The sequence below is a fragment of the Ictalurus furcatus genome, chromosome 1 (assembly GCF_023375685.1).
Source record: "Ictalurus furcatus strain D&B chromosome 1, Billie_1.0, whole genome shotgun sequence".
Classification (NCBI taxonomy): Eukaryota; Metazoa; Chordata; class Actinopteri; order Siluriformes; family Ictaluridae; genus Ictalurus; species Ictalurus furcatus.
Window position 1 is genome coordinate 19,619,920 of NC_071255.1, and position 19,656 is coordinate 19,639,575.

General features: G+C 37.5%; 1 protein-coding gene across 1 annotated transcript in view; it reads left to right on the forward strand.

Annotated features, from left to right (window-relative positions):
• Positions 1-266: 266 nt before the first annotated feature.
• Positions 267-19,656, forward strand: part of pde1ca (phosphodiesterase 1C, calmodulin-dependent a) — a gene marked incomplete at its 3' end in the record, with an annotated part of 44,774 nt that continues 25,384 nt past the window's right edge. The window contains exons 1-2 of the mRNA XM_053612993.1: positions 267-562; positions 4,487-4,513. Coding sequence (XP_053468968.1) covers positions 432-562; positions 4,487-4,513 — 158 coding nt within the window. The remainder of the gene's footprint in view (positions 563-4,486; positions 4,514-19,656) is intronic.

A 19,656-nucleotide genomic window follows, 5' to 3' on the forward strand; every position in this document is an offset into this window, starting at 1 on the left:
TCAGTGTGCATTAATTGTGTCCCTGTTCTGGCAGAAGGCAGGTTGTGGCACAGGCATGCACTGGTAGCTCTTTGATGCATAGATCGTCAGCATTGCTCTAATCTCCTCCGTCTCCACCCCCCCCTCCCCCCCACTTCGTCTTTCTGCATCGTATTCGTCAGAGCAAGCATGGCCCTTCACAGCTCTTACCCTCTCTCACTGCATACCTGACCACAAAGCTGGTGACAAACACTCTCTCAGCATGAAGGGGGTAGACTGCTGAGAGAGAGAGAGAGAGAGAGAGAGAGAGAGTGGATGAGGGACAAGCTCCAGCTGTCACTCTGACAGACTCCGGGCTGTAGCCCGCTCACACTCCCACAACACTTGGAACAACACTTTGGAACAACACTTCAACTGCTGGATCTCTTCTGGCCACCGGATAATCCACGTTCATGTCGTTTTGCCTGGTTGACATTTTTGACATGGAATCACCAACCAAAGAGATTGAGGATTTTGAGAACAACTCTCTGAAGTATTTACAGCCGGAGCAGATAGAGAAGATCTGGCTGAGACTGAGAGGACTGTGAGTAGAGCTTTTTGCACTTTTTTGCACATGTCTCCATTTCCTGTTGTATGTGCTGTATTTTTTATTTATTTATTTTTTAAAATAAAGGTTTTTACATTCAGGCACAATCATATTTATCACTTGTAATTATGTTTCAATTTCATTTTTTTTTAAATTATGGTAGTAGATGCTTTATTTCATAACATTTTCAAAGGTTCTGGCAATTCATTATGGCAAGCATCCTCTCTCAAAAGTATGTATACTCTTTTAGAGAGCTACAGTAAATCTCACACATCACTTCAATTTAAAAACAGACATTGATGAGGTGAGTATTCAATATGCTGTAGTACTAAGTTGAGCTAAACAAAGTTAACTCAAGGCTACCCTGAATTAAACAGACAAATTTATTCTTAAATGTATATGCAGAACTGCACTGATCAGAATTCAATTATTGTAATTCAAATGAGATATTACAATACAAGGTATCTGCTGATCTCCACAGAGTTACAGTCTAATGTATGTAGTAATGTAGTAGAAATGAAAAGTTAAAAAAAATAGAGAGAGACATTGCCTGGGTTGAATGCATTAATGGCAGCTTTGGGTAAAGCCTATAGACTGTTGCTTTCTGTTCTACTGTAGTAGTTAGAAGGAGGTGATGTCTAAATTATACCTACACACTTTCCTAAATATATCTTTTATAAATAATTTATCTAATAGCAATGAGGAAATTAGAGGAAATGAATTAGTGTGGGCAGTGATACACATTGGAACATGTTTTGTTTCTATTCATTTATACAGATAAAACTGTCAATCTCAATTTTTGGAATGGCAATCTAGTCTCTGTGTGATTTCTGTATTTATAAATGTATATATGTGTGTAAACGTATAAACGTGTGTATGTATGTGTTCAGATGGAAGAGAATTGGCTCTGTGGTGTGTGTGTGTGTGTGTCTGTGTGTGTGTGTGTGTGTGGTGTCTGTTTGTGCTTCTGTGTCGTGACAGCCTCAAGACTGATCTAAGTGTGTTCAGTGTAATATTCCAGTCTTTGTATCCAGGCACTTTTAAAACCAATGGTCTATTGTTAAAAAGAAATACAATAAAATGACAAGGTGGATCATGGGTTAGTTAGCTAGTTAGCATACCTGACAAACCAGACTAACTAAATATACATTTTTGCTAATGCTGGTTCTAATATAATTTCCAAACGTCTTTTACAGCAAAATAGTGTTTGCTTTGTTTTTTTCTGAACGTGTAAGCTTGCATGCAGCAAGCATTAAACATTATGATTAAAAGCATGCATTTCTACTTGCTGGTTTGCGTTTCACAAATTGGAAAACTTTTAATCTTGTTGGTTTGGAAATTAATAATGTTATTCTGTTAGATAGAATTTATGATAGATTTAATCTGGCCACAGTTTGAGATGGTTTATTGTCGAGGGAAGGTTTTTAAACAGTGATTCGAGCCTAAACAGGCAATCCAATCTGGCAACCTTGATTTCTATGTAACTGCCTTATCTGCAGAGAGGTATGTGTGTGTGTGTGTGTGTGTGTGTGTGTGTGTGTGTGTGTGTGTGTGTGTGTGTGTGTGTATGTATGTGTGTGTCTGTGTGTGTCAGTGTGTGCTCCTTACTTTACTGATTTGACATGAAAAAAATTCTGATTTGTGCATAGCAAAATTGCCTGATTATTACATTTGGGTGGGTTAAAATAATAATATTGATAATAATATCACATTTAACATGAATCCAAAGTGAAAGTAAAAAGAGGATCGCAATTTTACACTGAAGATTATTTTATTTCTATTTTTTAAATAGGGTGAAAGGGCATCCATTACAATCCCCCTTCAAATTGAGACCTGGTTATGACTAAAAACACCCCCTTGCTATAGACACACCACTGCTAGGCTTGCCCTACCAATTATTTTGCAGGACCACAATCTGAATATACAGGTTCTCCAGAGAGCTATCGTTTGTCCGTTCACTATCTCAGCCCATCAGCAGTGCCACAGAGCCAGGCTAATGCTGATTGAGTGGTGAAATGTAAGCTATCATCCATGTTGCACCAAATTGCGTTTCTCCTCCTTGGATTTGTTGAGGCCAGCCACAGGACAACAGATAAGCGTGCTTAAGGAAGGCAAAGCCATGTTCTGGCTGGCTTTATTTCCTTCCTAAATGCTTTTAGTGGGCTTGTTGGTTTTTTATGGCCCTCCTGGTACTGCTGTGAGAATTGGGTCTGCTGATGACACACAAGGTCACGGGGTAAGCCAGACTGCCATAAATGTTTCAGTCTGATGATTGTAGTAATGGCAGAGATACGTATCAAGATCAATCTATAGGCTGAGCGGTGTGTACTGTACGTTTGTGTGTGTCTGTCTTTGTGTGTTTGCCATTTGTATGATAGAGATTAGAATAGATAAGAAGCTTAAATGGTTGAAGATTGAAAGACTGGGGGGCCTCCTGTTGTAGTGATGATGATGTGATGAGAGAATTTTATCACATTGAGGTCATATTTTAGGTTCACCCTTATTCTTTTAGAATCATATAATCAGAGGCACAGATTAATTGGAGTATAGCTTTAGCATAAGACCTAAAAATATAAGCTGATTAAGTATGTAGATAACTTTGAGACGGACATGGTGCAGTTCCACTTATATCGTTAGTAATAAAGAAACTAAACGAAAAAAAGAAACCAAGAAGAAAAAAATATTTGTTGAACATGTGTTACTATTTGTGGATACAGTTTAAGTGTAAATTGTCTTGGGAATGTGTGGTTTTTCTTACACAGTTCACTTAAAACAATTCTGAGACATGAACATAGAGGCTAATTTGATGTTTCAATTCAGTATTATTCTATTGACTGGTAGTTGCACAACAGGTTATGTCAAAGCTACAGCAGTGACAGTGACACTACACACTGTCCAGGTTTTTTTTGTAAATAACAAAATCTTAAAATATCAGAAAATACATCTAATAATATTATTATTATAATGTAATATATATGTAACCTATAATAACATAATAATGTCATTATTAGTTACATTTTCACAGCAACATAAATATGTTATCTTAGTAATAAATGTATACATACCTTTGTGCTGATGTGAATTCTTTCATTCTAAAAATATAGCGCTTCTCAAATGATTGAATAAGTATAACGCATTGTATTAAAATGAGCATACAATTTCATTAGCTTTAATGTCAGATATATAAAGTAGCTTCTGGCTGTATCATTGTGATAATGCATATTTTAAACACGCTGAAGTTTCACTGTATGTCTGTTTGACAGGATGCAATTTAAAAGTGCCAAGATGAAAAATGGTAAAAACATCCTCATTTTATTGCTGCAGTAAAGGAATGGACAAAAAGCTCTCCTAGGTTTTGCAGTGTACCATAAGTAAGCAGATGCAGGATAGAGGGACTCTAGACTCCAATCCTCCAACACTGGACCTGGACCTCTGTTTAGTGCTTCTCTTGCTCAAAGACACCTGATTCAACCACCCCAGTAAATGACCAGTATTTTAATAGGTGTGTTAGAGGGGAGAAATCGCCAAACGGGGCAGAACTTTGGGCCACTTGGGCTGGAAGTGTAGAACCCTGGCCTAGTATGTTATAAGAGGACCATTTTCCAGTACTTTTATAAATATTTGTGTGTTCTTTAGTGAAGATACTCTGTCAGCCACAAACATCAGGACTAAACTATATCAAACTGGATATTGCTAAGTAGCAAAACTGTTATTTCAGTCTGTTATCACAAAGTCTGATGATTCAGGGCTTTATGGGAGCCGATTTAGGTGTACTAATTAGGACGTTCAGTGAAGAACCAGCAGTACAACTTGCATGGCCATTAAAATCCTGTAAAGTCCTGTGACCTCATTCCAGCGTATCAGTTCATACAGCAAAGTGAAATAAGGATTGTTTCATGTTTCTTTTCTCATATTTTTCAGGAGAAAATATAAGAAGACTTCACAGAGGTAAGATCTTTGCATGTAGGACACAGTGATTGTGGTATCACTGTATAAAGTGCATTCTGTAAAATAAAAACAAACCAACCAATCCAAAAAAAAAAAAAAAAAAAACACATAGTCACTCATAGTAAACACAGTTCTTCCCAACATATCAATATTCTTGTATGTGTATTACATTCAAATACCAATAACTATAACCTACTGTGTGTTAGTTAACCACAATGTCTTAAAAAAAGAGACTTTCTGGATGACCTCTTAATTGTGTATTTGCTAACAGGAAGTGTGTATTTGTTAGAGCTGACAGAAGGTTTATTCATGTTTGAATAAACTGTCTCTGAGCTCAGTATAAACCTCACTTGTTTATTAGGACGGTTATGTATGTTGATGTACACAAATAGATTTACGTGTGCATGTATGACTGTACTTGTGCCTGTACATTTGTGTACTGTGATTTGTGTGTGTGAGCATGTGTGTGTCTTTGGAAACATAAAGTTATATCAGACAGTTAGGGGGTGAGGGGCTAATGGGTGCCAGCAGGATTACTAGCCTACTTGATATCACTGCTGTATCATCCCTGACCTTGGTGTAGGCCTGTTACTCTTTTAACGAATTAAATACACACGCACATACAAAGACGTAAACGAAGGTAAACAAAAAATCTCCTCCTGACATTACCCAGAAACAAAACCAAGGAAGTGTTCTGGCCACAGCTGAATGCAATCCGGCCAGCGAGCTGACATGCAGACATAAACAGCCAGCAATAGCTCCTGTATCTCCAGTCCTTCTTCGTGTGTCATGGTTTTATGGGTGTGTATGTGTGTCCATTGATAAGTGTTTGATGAGCTGGCAGGGTGTGTAAGAAGAATGTGAGGGTGTCTGTGTGTGTGTATGAGTGTGGACCAATGCTGATATCTATAGTCATCAGATTTAAGGACAAAGCATCAAATAAATAGAACTGTACATATAACAACTGAAAAGTAGCAAAATAGTAATAATTCTATTTTAAAAAATCAACCAAAAGCCTAATGGTTTCTTAATAATTTCTTTTTCCCACATGTGCACATAGGAAAGCAGCACAGAGAACAGCATTGTACCAGGAGAATAAGTCAGATGAAACACTCTATCACCTCCAGGGTGTGTTTGTGTGTGTGACTTTGGTCTCAGAAGGGTTGTTTTATTGCACATAATTATCACTATCAGCCAGGTTTGTTTGGCTTTCTGTTGTGTTCACACTCAGATAACGCCCCCCTGTCCAAATCCCAACCCAAGCTCTCTTGTCAGATTCACATACTCACAAACCCATTGATCTCCTGCTCCCTGAGCTAATAGTGTTGACCAGTGTTGACTGTGCAAATCCAGGCTAGGTCACTCTAATGTAGTTACAGTGATCCAAATGAGATGTTCCATGAACTACAGCAGTCATCTACTGTATGATGACTCATACTGTTAGATGAATATTACATTTTGCTCCCAGGTTTATGTGCAATCAATATGGCTTGAGAAGGTGAGGATACTTGGAGACAGAGAGAGAGATTCATTTAAATCCCAGTCATATGGGAAACGGAATCATGACATCTGTAGCGAAAGTGCAGAGCAGAGCTGTCATGCTCCTATTGCATCCAAAGTAATCAAGTTCTCAGATGGGCAAATAAATTTACTTGCATCTCATTTTCCTTTTTCATCAGTAGATGCTTCAATAGATTTTTGAAGCGTGTTGCTGTCTGAAGTCCAATACATGGCCTCACAAGTAAAGTAAATAATCACAGAAAACTCTGCAGAATGTTAAATATCTGCACTATTTTGGTTGTTGCATTTTAATCATACCTTACTGTTAGTTCAGGAATAACACTTGCTTCTTAATGACATCCTTAGTGACACACAGCTCTCTGAATCATTGCATTATTCAAGGCACAAGCACGGCCGATTCTGGCCATAGATGAAACCTATTTTGAAAAACAGGCAATCTGTAGTACAAAACTTTCCACCTTTTTGTCTCACTACGGCTTTTCACTGATTATTCGGCATTGCTTTAGGTGCAGACATATTCATTCACTGATTGACTGCATGCAAAGGCAGCCTTTCCCTTGAAGACTTGGCTGAAGTCCTCAAAGCCAGGACCTTCTCATATCCACCCTGCAAATATGATCTTATGGGTCTCTGTTTTCATGTTCCAGTCACACTGCTGTCTGGCTGCTACTCTTGCTGTTCTTTCTTATGAAAATTTGAGCACTTTTTACCAGAACAGTGACCGCGCTTGCATTTTAACTGTCTTTTGAATCTATATTCTCTATGAACCAAATAGTAAAAATTTTTAACATCAGATAGCATTGCGTGTTCTGTAGTACTTCAAGTTAGAGTCTCTAAAGAGCTTCTTGACTTCTTCCACTGTGTCAAAGACCTCTAGATTTCATTCAATATCATTATTTCCTCATTCTAAACCTTGTTGGAGGCTTTGATGAAGCTCTGTTGCAGGGACGTAACAGATATAACAGATCTTTACTGCATAATTGATATATTAGATCTTATCTCTCATCTTATCAAGTAAAAATTTGAGTCTTTAAATTGTTGACTCACAGAGCCTCCATTTCATATTGTTCCTTTTCTGCTTTGGCCTGGAAATCTTGTTCACATCTAAGATTTTATCAACAACTCATTACATTTCTTGACATTTTTCTGGCTACCAGAGATGAAATATTTTAATTGGCGTTGTACAGTTTTTAATTGAACTAGCCATGATCAGGGTTTCAGCTCTCAGCTCTCTAGCACGGATGTTTTTCACTACTTGTCTCTTGACCCAAACTCATTTTCAAGCTATTGAGAAACGGCTCACAGAGTCCATGGTGGATTTAATTGCCATCAGTGTGGCCTTTTCTGATAATCTAATTAGAGCTGGCTTCCCAGTTGGAGGCAGATCATATTCACGCAGCCATAGCAGACCCCCGAACCCTGTCGTCGACTCAATCTGTTTTCCCACTCATGGTGTAATAAATGTGATGCTCAAACAGAATGCCCTCCAGATGGGTTTTGTTTACATGCCCTTGTCAGCTTTTAATGATATTTTTCCCGCCTTTCTTTTTAACCTTTTGGCTCTACATTTCTGGTTCTCCTAATCCAGACCTAACTGAATGGTGAATATGTATTCCACCGATTTGCAATGGTGGTCCTCAGTGTAGGGGAGATAAATATTTAGTGACTGCTCTCAAAGAGCAAATTCCTTTTACACATCTGAATGGATCGCTGTGTCTTACCTTTAGACCATAACATCACAAACATGAGTTAGTCACTGATCTATAGCACCTTGTATGATGTTTTATAAGTGCTATTTTCTGTGCTTTCAGAATGCCTAGAGTTGAGACATCTTGCCTTGTCTTGCCTCTTCACTGACTGATTTTCGCTTCTTAATTGATTACTTCACACCCAGTGTATCACAGACTACATATCTGATAATTAAATGAGATAATTACTGAGGCATTTACCCAGTGATTTCACCTCACAACTTTTTCTCCCCAGTGCACCCATGGTTCTGTTGTTTTGTGTGAGATGAATGTAAAGAAGGACATTTAAAGCAGCAAAGTAGAGTTTCTTCTCACTGACATTATCATTCATGCATTGTTTCTTCCACTTCCTCATACACCCTAAATGTATGCCTCTAATCTGTTTCACCGATCTTCATAGTTGATCACATGCACTGCATGCAACCCATAATTGCCAGGGGCTAGTGGGAATAAAAAATTGTGGTGTCTGTGAAGACATAAATTACTTTTAAGTTTATCTCATGGTGCAGGGAGCACCCTCAGATTAGCCCAGGCCTCCTCAACCTCCCTAGGTGCTTTACACATATTGAGTACAAGAAGACTAAGCTTTCTGTTCATTAAGATATCTGTTTACATGACCACCTGTCCAATACAGAGATTGGACAAAAAGTCCATAATGAATCTCAAAGGACACGCTCAAGGTGAGCCAAGAGGTGATATTTGTGTTTCACATAGATACTGCTTCACTATATACACTTAAAATATACATAAGGGAGATAAGGGTTGGCCAAATATACATATTATACAATATATAATAATATAAAACACAACGTGCAAAATTTGAACTTTTCGTTAGTGTGTGACATTAAAAAACCCATGCTATATGGCAGCATTTCTTATTTGTAATGCAATTCAAATATCTAGAGTTTAAATAGCTTAGTAATTTCTGCTAGTTTGCACTTTAAGGCTTTTTCTTCTGCTTCTTAAAAATATGTGAAAGTATGGACCTTGAAATATCAACACGTGAGGTCAGTGAAGAACAGAACAGCTTATCACTCAGTCCATCAGTCCTGCAGGAGGCTTCACATGAAACATGTTATTGTTCATCAGAGGTTGGAAGTGAAAACTCATTTTTGGTCAATATAGTATTGGTTTATTTTAACTTCATATAAGTTTAGAAATTACTTTAACAAGGAAAAAAAGGTTTGCATGTACAAGTAATCCTCTAATTTATTCAAAGATTGAAGTTGTTTATGTGATGCTAATGTTTGTGCAAGATGATTGAAGCCTTTTAGGTTGTTGTATCTGTAAACATTAATTTATAGCCCGTCTCTGTGGATCTCTTTCTATGTCTCCCCAAGCTTTGCTTCTGGTCATTGTTTGAATGTAATACCATCCATGACCCTGGTCAACAATGCACATATCTGGAGGAAATATAAACTTAACCTTCTCTCAGTTCCAAATATTGGTGGGGAAACAGCAACATGTTTTCTGAGGGAGGTAGGAGCTTTTGGCAGTGGAAAGAGCAGCAGCTCGGCAGAACTAACCCAGCTGGGCTGGATTTGGCCACAGCTGACTGATCATACACAATACAGCACATCAAGGGCCCAGGTCGTGGGAGCGCAGCAGGGGCAATATGAAAATATTTTATTTGTGACAGCACTCAGGCCCCAAAGCCAGAAATGAGAACACTGTTCACAGGAAGCTATGTCAACTCTTGGTCCTTGTTCTCCACTGAGATTTGCGTTCTTAAGCTTGTTAGGCAATGTATAGCATTTCTTTATTCTCTGACATTACTATATAAAGCTAATGTAATTTAGTGTTGAGTGTTTAGCCTTTGTACAGTAGAATATTGTGAAGTATTGTGTTAAATTCTGTAATACGTGTACACAGCTCTGTCTATATGTGTTGTACTCAAATCTGTATACTCAATAGTCATTGTAAAGACACTATTCTGGGAAATCTACTATAAGTGAAAGCTAAAAGTATCCCATGAGTTTTCAAGAATCTGATGTTATGTGAAATTATTAGGATTTTCCAGTGTTTCTTTTACGTGTTTTACGTGTTTATGTGGTCAAAACGAGTTCTTATGAACTGTGAACACAAAGTGTTTTTCAATATCCAAGTCCATTCTGAAACTGCTTTGCTCTCTACTGGCATTTTTTGTTGGTGGTTTTCTGGATTTTGTTCATAGTATGGAGATTTTATATGGGCACTGAACTTGAGTGACTCTCCAACTTTGCTTTGCCAGATACAGTGGGCTGAAATGCTTTGGGCCATATTCTGATCATCATTTCAGCATAAGTTGGTCAAAACCATGGTAGTGTTAGAAAACCCAGTTAATTATTGAAAGTACTACTAACTATTAGCCAGTGGCTAGGAAAAGATTCATTGAAAGAAGCAGTGTGTGTGTGCACGTGTGTGTGTGTGTGTGTGTGTGTGTGTGTGTGTTTGTAAATTCTGAGACAGACTTAAGTTGTTGTGTACCAGACTGTTTTATTGCCTTAGCAAATCAGTCCACTGCAGTCTTCATTTGATTAGCTTGATTAGATTGATTAGCTAACTTGACAGGATTTCTTAGAAGACATATAATCATAAAATATGTACACAACATTATTCGTTAAAATTTGAGACAAGTAAATTTTTTTTTGACTTTTATGCTGATGGATGGCTCCCAAGATTACATGCTTTACAAGATTTTATTCAGCGTTAGCTTGGTCGCCAGTATACAAGCTATACAGCAGGGGTGCTAAAATATTAATCTTAGAGATCCTAAATTTTCACAAAGTTAACGGTACTCAGAAAGGTAGGACAATTGAGCAAAGAGAAGTTCTAAAATGTACAATTATGTATATGAAAACATAGTAATTTATGGGAAAGAACAATCAACAAGTTAAGCGCAGATTGCTCATTGTTGCTGAAATAATATGAAATAATGATGTTCTAGCTGGTTTAATGTTGTGGTCTGTGTTCTGTGCATAGTCGGGCTCAATAATGGTATGTTTGGTGTCATTGTGAACCTTTGTGTTACCAGTATTCAAAATGAACATGATTTCATTCATCAAATATGTTTTTTTTTTTTTCATGGAGAATGAACACATTTTGTTAACTTTTCTTTTTATAGAGCAAGGATAGCATTGCCACCTCACTGCTCCAGGGTCCCCTGTTTGAGTTACTATTTACACCATTACATCATTCAATCTGTGTTCTCCCTGTCATGTGGGTTTCCTCTGCATTCTCTTTTTTCCCTCCTACCTCCCAAAGTTTAGTGTAAATGTTGTGAATATGTGTATAAATTGTACCCTGCTATGGCCTGGTGTCACAGTTATATTCAGTTAATTAAATCTCTAGGATTTCGTGATTTTCTGATTGCAGAAATGAATGCAAAATCAAGCAGACTCCGCAATATTTGGAGGAGTTTGCAATTTTTCAAAATTACCGCAGATTTGGGCAAAGACGCATCATGTGACATCTTCACAATTCAGCCAAATCCCACTTTGATTCATGTGCATCGAACCTGATTACAGCTAAAAGGTCTCATTTACCAACAAACATCACTGTGAAAGGCCGTGCAAAATAATTTAGTGCAACTGCAGTTTCACCAGTTCAAGTAGTTTTCCGCAAAAAAAGCACAAAAAAGTTGCATCGCAAATTTTGCTAAATGCAGCAGCAAAAATCGAGCATTTTTGGCTGCAACAATCACAAAAAAAAAATCTGCGAAATCCTGTACATTTTGACATGGCTGAGTCATAATAATAACCAATTTACTTTCTCACAGCCCATGGGTAGCTAGATCACATTTTGGCCCTGGACTGTGAATAGGTTTCCTTTGCTGCTTGACATTTCTCTAATTTAAGTGCTGTCTTTGTGCAGTGGAATTGTATGGACTTGTATTGTAGAGTATGTGCAATAAAAGTAATGTCTACCTCTTTATTATACACCAGTGATTCCAGTATACATGTGATGATTTGGTTCAGACTGCAATCTGTACCTTTTACAAATGATGCATTAAAGTAAACATGCTATAATCTTATAACTTATAATTCATCACTTAACCTGTTACATGTGATGAATTCATTTTGTTTCTCAGTCGAGTCCAGCTGATACCAGTAGTGGAGTCCCTCCCATTCTGTCATATGCTGGTCCCTGGGGAAATTATGTCAATACCCAGGCAATACAAAATGATGTTTTTCTCTATGGAGGACCCTTTGAAACTGCCACTGTGCTCGCAAAATGTCATGTTGTGAAGCATTAGTGAATAAATACTTCCTGCAGCACACAGTCTAAACACGTTCAGCCTCCAAGTGTTTTGTTTACCATCTGTATGCGTAACACACACACACACACACATACACACACACACACACACATGCTGAAAAGTCACTAGATGACTGATTAGTCTTTGCATCATGATGGAGTGCACTGGTGAGCTCGGTTGATCTGTAACCTTCCTTATTGCCTTGGGTGCCATTAAATTTAGTTCAGAGTATATTGTTATTCACTTTGCTCAATAATTTAAAGGTTCGTGTGAAACTATTGACTGACATGGAAATAATTGTTTAGTATGGAATAGGCGTGTATTCTAAATACTCAGTAGATATCAGAAATGTGAATGCCAAAGTTTTGTTCTGCTTATGTTTTACTGTTATGAAAATCAGAGCAAAACAGATTGCTTTGAATAATACATTCAAACAGCCTTCAGGCTGAGAGCAAAGATGTGATCGAGTTCATGTACAGCCATTGATTTTGGTTTTAGGCTGTAATGATGTCCGTCAGTTGAACGAATTAAGCATTTAATATTCTGTATTTTCTTTATGAAGGGAAGAGTTGTTATAGAAATGATGTATAATTTTACAAATTTCATCTAATTGAAATGTTAAGTCAATGGTTTAATCCATCCATCCATCCATTTTCCGTACCCCTTATCCTACACAGGGTCATGGGGAGCCTGGAGCCTATCCCACGGGACACGGCACAAGGTGGGCGACACCCTGGATAGGGTGCCAACTCATCACAGGGCACAACTGCACACCCATTCACACACTACGTACAATTTACAGATGACAATCCGTCTACAATGCATGTCTTTGGACTGGGGGAGGAAACCAGAGTACCTAAGGGAAATCCCCAAAGCACAAGGAGAACATGCAAACTCTGCACACACAGGGTGGAGGTTGGAATCAGACTCCCAATGCCAGAGGTGCAAGCCATACATGCTAACCACTAAGCCCCCCTAAGTGGTTTAATGACATCAGTTAATGACTGAATTTGTCTGAAATTGAATTATATGATGAAAATCATGCCAAAACTGCTGCCATTGCTTGAAATATTTTGGGACAGAGTGAGGAGTTCAGTACCCTTATGAGCTACAGGTTTCACCACTGGACATACAAACCTATGCCACACCACCTCATACAAACTAGATAGCAAACACAAAGGGGACAGTGCTCATGTTTACATGTTTCCCACCATCATCATTCTCTTGCCATCCTTTTTTAGCATTCTTTAGCTGATGTGTGGCTGTAATTGGTGTGCCAATACACTCACTAAACTCTTCAACCACAGTTATGATTACTAGCTGTGCTCCCACGCACTGCAGCTGTTCCCATGGCTGTGGTTATGGAGGACTCCCCCTATCCCCTCTTCCACACTGACCTCAGAGTTGTCTTCAGTGTTTATCCCTGTTGCAACAAAGATATTTCTTATTTCTTGCATTTATTACCATTTGCATCTTGATTGATTGGCCAATTTTTAGATCGTACATTTATTCTATGACTGTGTGATTACCTTTACCAAAGCTCATATGGTTCACACAATCATAGTGAGTATGTCATCTGATCTGTCAGGTATGATGAAGTCCCTGGACATACTGCACACATTCTGAAACTTGAGCTCCAGCTCATTCTGTCTCTCCTGCTCATACAATCACACATCATTGATCATTTGTCACATAGCACTGTGTGTGTGTGTGTGTGTGTGTGTGTGTGTGTGTGTGTGAGAATGCCTATGCATGCATGTATGAGGCTGCATGTATGTCTATGGGCATGCTTCACAGGGTAGTGATGATTGGGTGTGACAGCAAGACAGATTGAGTGAGTGCAAGATGGAAAAGATGGTGCGTCTCTGCTTACTGGCTAGAACTTGGCTGTATCAATGTATTCAATAGTGGGGTTTACACAAAAGCTGTCTGATGTAATGACCAACACTATAGTAGCGACCAGTGAGATTTTGAGGGTTGCGAAAATAAATTATTTTTAAATCCCAGTCATAGAGGAAATTAAAGCAATATTGTATCTGTTCTCTGTGTGAGTATATTTGCTATGATAACATTTATAAATACAGACCAGGGTGACTACAGGGGTTATGCTTGTGCAGTGGTGAGAAGAGGCTGGCATGCTGGTATGGAATCCTGTTTATGCAGTCTCATTCTGAATATGGCTAAATTTAATGCATAGGACACAGAGGTCATAGATAGCCTGGGTCATGCTTTATGCATCAGAGAAATGCCACTGTCTCTCAGGCTATGTTTAGACAGCTCACTGTATTACTCAGATCACAGTTTGTTATTAATCATTTTTTATTTCACAAGAAGAGAAACCTCTAAGCCAGTGCGCCCTCTATCATCTGACCTTTAGAGAAGAGGCGGGGAATTAAAGGAGAGGAATAACATCCATTTGCATAAATTACATGATTACATGGATTGGCTATATGTGCAGCATCTATTGAACCTGAATCAATTAAGTCGTTCAATCTAAATTCACGAAGCACCAGTCAGGTGTTACCACTCCAAATAGAGAGGTGAATATTTAATGCATCCTTCTCACTTCCTCCTAATCTGATGACCATCACTCAACAAGGAGCTTATTCCAAATGTCAGCATTGGTTAGAAAATGGCTCATTTTCACAAGTAAAAATCCTTGTTGTAATTTACTAAATACAGTCGAATAATGCAGAGTTGCTTAAAAAGTGCAGCTTGTTGTGTATTTGTGTAATAAATATTGGTTTATCTATTTATGGAAAGCCTAATTGGTTATTTATGGACAACCTAAATGTACTGTATACAATGTTTAGATGGTCTGTACATACAGAGATATCAAACAGTCCACCATTAAGAAGTTTCTCAAAATGTCTTAGAGGGAGAAAACATTGACACAATGTGGTTATACTTGAGTCTATACTTGTCTAACCATCTATCGTACAATTTATTCACAGACCTTCACAATAGTAATCCTAAGCAGTTAGTACCACTAACAAACCTATTGATGCTTATTCCTTTTCTTCAGTGACTGCTGTAATAACCCTTAGAACGAAAGTATATTGTGATATATTGAAAAATACAGGATGTCCCAAAAGTCTCCATACACAGGGGACTGTGTTTGTCATGTCAGTTGTTGTCATGTCAGTTGTGCCTTCGTCAGTGGATGTTTGTGGACGTCCACTTCTCAGTTGTTCCGAAACACTTCCAGTCTATTTGAATTTGTTAATAAGTTTGGCAACAGTGCCATGTGTGATGTGTTTGCCATGTTTCCTATTAAAGTCCATCGCAACCTTGCACCAGCTTCCTGATCCAGCCATGAGAATGATTTCAATACATTCTTCTTTTGTCAAAGGCATTCTTAAAGGCTATCTGAATTTTTTTTTTTTTTAATGTGAATTCAAATATGCTTCCAAAACTGCAGTCTACACAATTACACCATCTGTGTACTAGCATACAATTTAATAGAATGTGGTTTGGGATACACAGCAATCATTAATGTCTCTGAAGATATAATTATCTGCTGCTATCATTGCCCCTTCATTTTTACAGAAGTGTTATGAAAATTAAAGCTTAATAGTTTTTATTGATCAGCGAACTAACGTTTGATCACGTTTGAAATGCATAAAGTTCAGAGCAACACCAAACAGGCACTGTTAGCATCTAATTATTCATTATTAAGGAGAGCAGAAAAAATATGCAGATCCATACTGTAGATAAAATACACACACTAAAGGTGAACAAAATCTACAATTCTCTTAATCTTGAGTTTTAAATGTATAAAATACAAAGATTCATAGAGAAAAGAGACAATAAAGCAAACAGAAGTCAGACTCACTCATAAAATAAGTGAGTCTTAAATTCATAAAGTGCAGAAGAGTACAAAAAACAGTAGCCATAAGCTTACCTATGTTAGCATACTAGGTAAAAAAAAAAAAGAAGATAAATAAACACACATCTGTCAAAATTACACACACCAAGAATGAACAGAAGTATTGATCAACTTACTCTTGCCAAATTTAACCAAGTTTGAAATGCAAATATATAAACATAACTCATTAAACACATCCAGTAGCCACTAGCTGACTATCATGAGGTCTACAACAAGGATGAGCTGACTATCATTCACTAGCTTCCCATCAAATTAGAGAACAAATAAATGCCTTATCTGTAAAGCAAGAAAAATGGTAAAAGTCTATAAATCCTGAATCCATTTTTCTCTTTTACATCTGAGTCTTTAAGTCTCTCACATTCGCTCACTGTCTTTCTCCTGATTGGCTGTGGCTCCTGCCAATCACTGTACTGTATAGTCAGACTTCTTTTTTGTCTGAAGTCAGGGAATAATGGTGTTTGACACATGAACGCAATAGAATTTAATGTCAGTGACGTATATGGCCTATTCTGAGCCAACCTCATGTAACATTCCTCTTTAGCATTTAGCATTCATCACTAACATTTATCCATTCCAACATCAATCACCTGGCTGTAGTTCTCAATAAATCATGTCTAATTATGCCTTGGAGGTTTAGTTAACCTCTAGCACTAGGTGATGGCTGGGAAAATGGGGGTGAGGAAAGAAGTAATAACATGGTGTTTTTTGATGTGGTGAGCATGGGGATGAATTTGGGGCATATGGGAATGCAGTGAGGAGGATGATAGGGGATGTGCCGTTGGGGTGGAGGATGCAGAGAAACAACCTGCCTGGCCAGCAGCCTGATCTTTAGGGTCTTGCTCATCTTTTTTTTTCTCCAGCTAGCAGGTGGTGCTGAGAAAGTCCATCAAAGTGTAGCCTGCACTTCAATCCTCCAATGATGAAAGTAGCCCCTGTCTACCTGAATTCACAAAGGCTTATTGAAAAGCTTCTTAATACTTCTATACATTGCTGAACAGAAGAGCAGTTATTCCATAGCAGCAAATGGTTTTTGTTACTAAAACGATTTAATTTAAGTAGAACTTCTTTGTGGGTTAAGTAATGATTTGAATACTACTTTTAGAAATAGGAATGCATCTAGATTGCCATTTATTAACCTTAAATGTCACCCCTACAGTTAAATGCTCACTGGTTTAGTCTGGTCATAGAAAATAAACTAATGAAAGAAAAATAAACAGGGAAGACAGTATGTTAGCAGTAAATGGTGGTTTTTTGCCCAGAGTTTAAGAACCTTACTTTGACTAGTCACAAACTTGACCGTAGCAATGTAAAAGAATAAAAACATTCATAAATTGTAATGAGATATTATTCTTTTCAAAAGACTTTAGGGTGTACCTGACAGGGGCTAATGTGAGCCCGCAGAATTGATGTTCATTATGCAGATTGTTGTGGAGCTGGTGTTTTGGGCTGCTTTTATGATGTTGATTTAGACCAGATACACTATCATGTTTTTTCCCCCTCTGTACTCTAGAACATGAACTCAATTTGAACAGATGAGGTTAAAGCATAACCTAAAGAATTATGACTCTTGTTACATTTCTCCCGATTTCAGGACCTTAAATACATTTATGTAAATAAAATTTTTAATGTGTAGCAGATCTTTTACAATTAAAGTGTGTGATCCCATAGACATTTACAGATGCTGGGAATATTCTGTTGGGATTCTATGCCAAGTTCGTGATTATAGTAATTTTCAGTTATGCTTTGGGGTGTTTGCCTGCTTTGTTATCTTGTACATGAAATGCAAGGTTACTGGGATTAAGGTCAGAACATTCCATGTTTTGGGCCTGAAAACAATCATAGTTATCTTCTATCTTCATGTATCTTCTTACCCACAGCATGGTGAAGCCAGTCCGCTGAGTAGTGTTGGGTCCGAGTCCACTTTTGTCGAGTTCAAGTCGAGACCAAGTCTTTAACCAATCAAGTCCAAGTCCAAAAGGGGCCGAGCTGGACTTCAGTCAGAGTCCTTAATGGCAGAGTCCGATTCGAGTCCAGCTGAGTCCAGAAAGTAATTAAATTTGAAATTGCAATTGCAATATTTTTATTTCATGTCATCAGCACCTCAACTAGTTTCCTATCAAAAATGGTTTAAAAGAAAAAAAGGGGGTATAGCGGTATATGTAGAACTTTTATAAGTGTATGAAAATACAAATGAACCTGTTTTGTTATTGTATCACACTATATTGTATCCTCCAGTTCGAGTTGACATTTCAATTATTTGATGCCCCTCCCCCACAGTTAGGCTGAGAGAGAGAGTACATTTAGCAGCATGTCATAACAACAAGCTTCATGCTTTATTACTGCTTTTAATCTATGAATGACAACAAACTCATTTCTGAACACAGCTCTGTTCTTGTAACTTTTTTTCCCCCCATTTTAATTCCTAAAATTAAAAATTCCCTATCAGCAGGGCTTATGATATTTACAACATTAAGAAGTACATTTCACATTTTACATGAAATTCAAGACTGGAATCACCACATGCTGATGTTTAGGGGTGGGCGATATGACTACAATCTTATTTCACGATAGTGATATGTTTTCTCATGTAGATCTATCAGTAGTATTCAAGTAAGAAATACTATGGAAATTGAATAAATTGCCTGATAATGTGTTTGAGACAACACCGTTTTGCATAGTTGTGCTGTTGTAAGGGATTCTATTCAGGGGGTTGAATAATTTTGAAACTGGAGAAATCATTATAAGTTGCATTTTCAGTTGAATTTGGAGAAACCACTTGAAACATTCTATTTCAATTGCTTGTTTGATTTGTTCATTGCAAACAGCTGAAAGTCTGTAAATTTTGACAATAAACCTGATTTGCAGTGGGGGTCGAATAATTTTGATTGCAACTGTATAACACGCAGCCTTGCTTTCAATCCTCTACTCTCATACAAATGCTAATATGTAGTCACTTGAATATCTAAAAATCAGTTTAACATGTGAATATTAACATTTCTCAATAATTAAACTTAAAATACACAGATTGCAATATTGTGGATTAACCCTTTTCTTCCCTCAATATGGCAACGTATCTCAGGGAATACGCACACTTTTTTTTCTTCTTCAGCATCTTAAGACAATACTTACAATTAATATTAGCAGATTTTTTTCTGAAGAAAAGTAAGATTAATATAATTATTTACCACAAAGTCAGCATGTCCTGCACCACAGTCAGCTGGTTTTAGGTCAGGCTGACTAAACAATCACAGAAAACCTGAACCAAGTCATGTGACCCATATAATCAAAACAAACCCAACTATGATATATGATAACAGGATTGGGTGAAGTCATGCTGTCTATAAGAAACTAAAGAGTATGTATCTTGTGGTGCAAATTGCATGTCATATATAAAGCTCACGGGACAAAGAATATGCATGATCATGAACACTAACTTGTGGCTCTGTGAAGTGTGGTAGTCAGGAGTTCACTTCAGGTGGAGATGAGAAAATCTACTAAATAAAATCACTGTATGATAAGTCCAATAATGTTGATAAGTCCAACACACCAACGAATTGGACAATTTGAGTGGATGTCAAACAGTAGTAGAAGCTACGATGGCATGAATTTGCCATTTAATTATTTAAGGCATAAGATTCAGCCAGTCTTGTTATTTTAATATTATCACCTTAAATACTTTTACGAGAAAATAACTAGTAATAGGAGAAAACAAGGTTTTATCTTATAAAACCGGCTTTTCTTTTTCTCC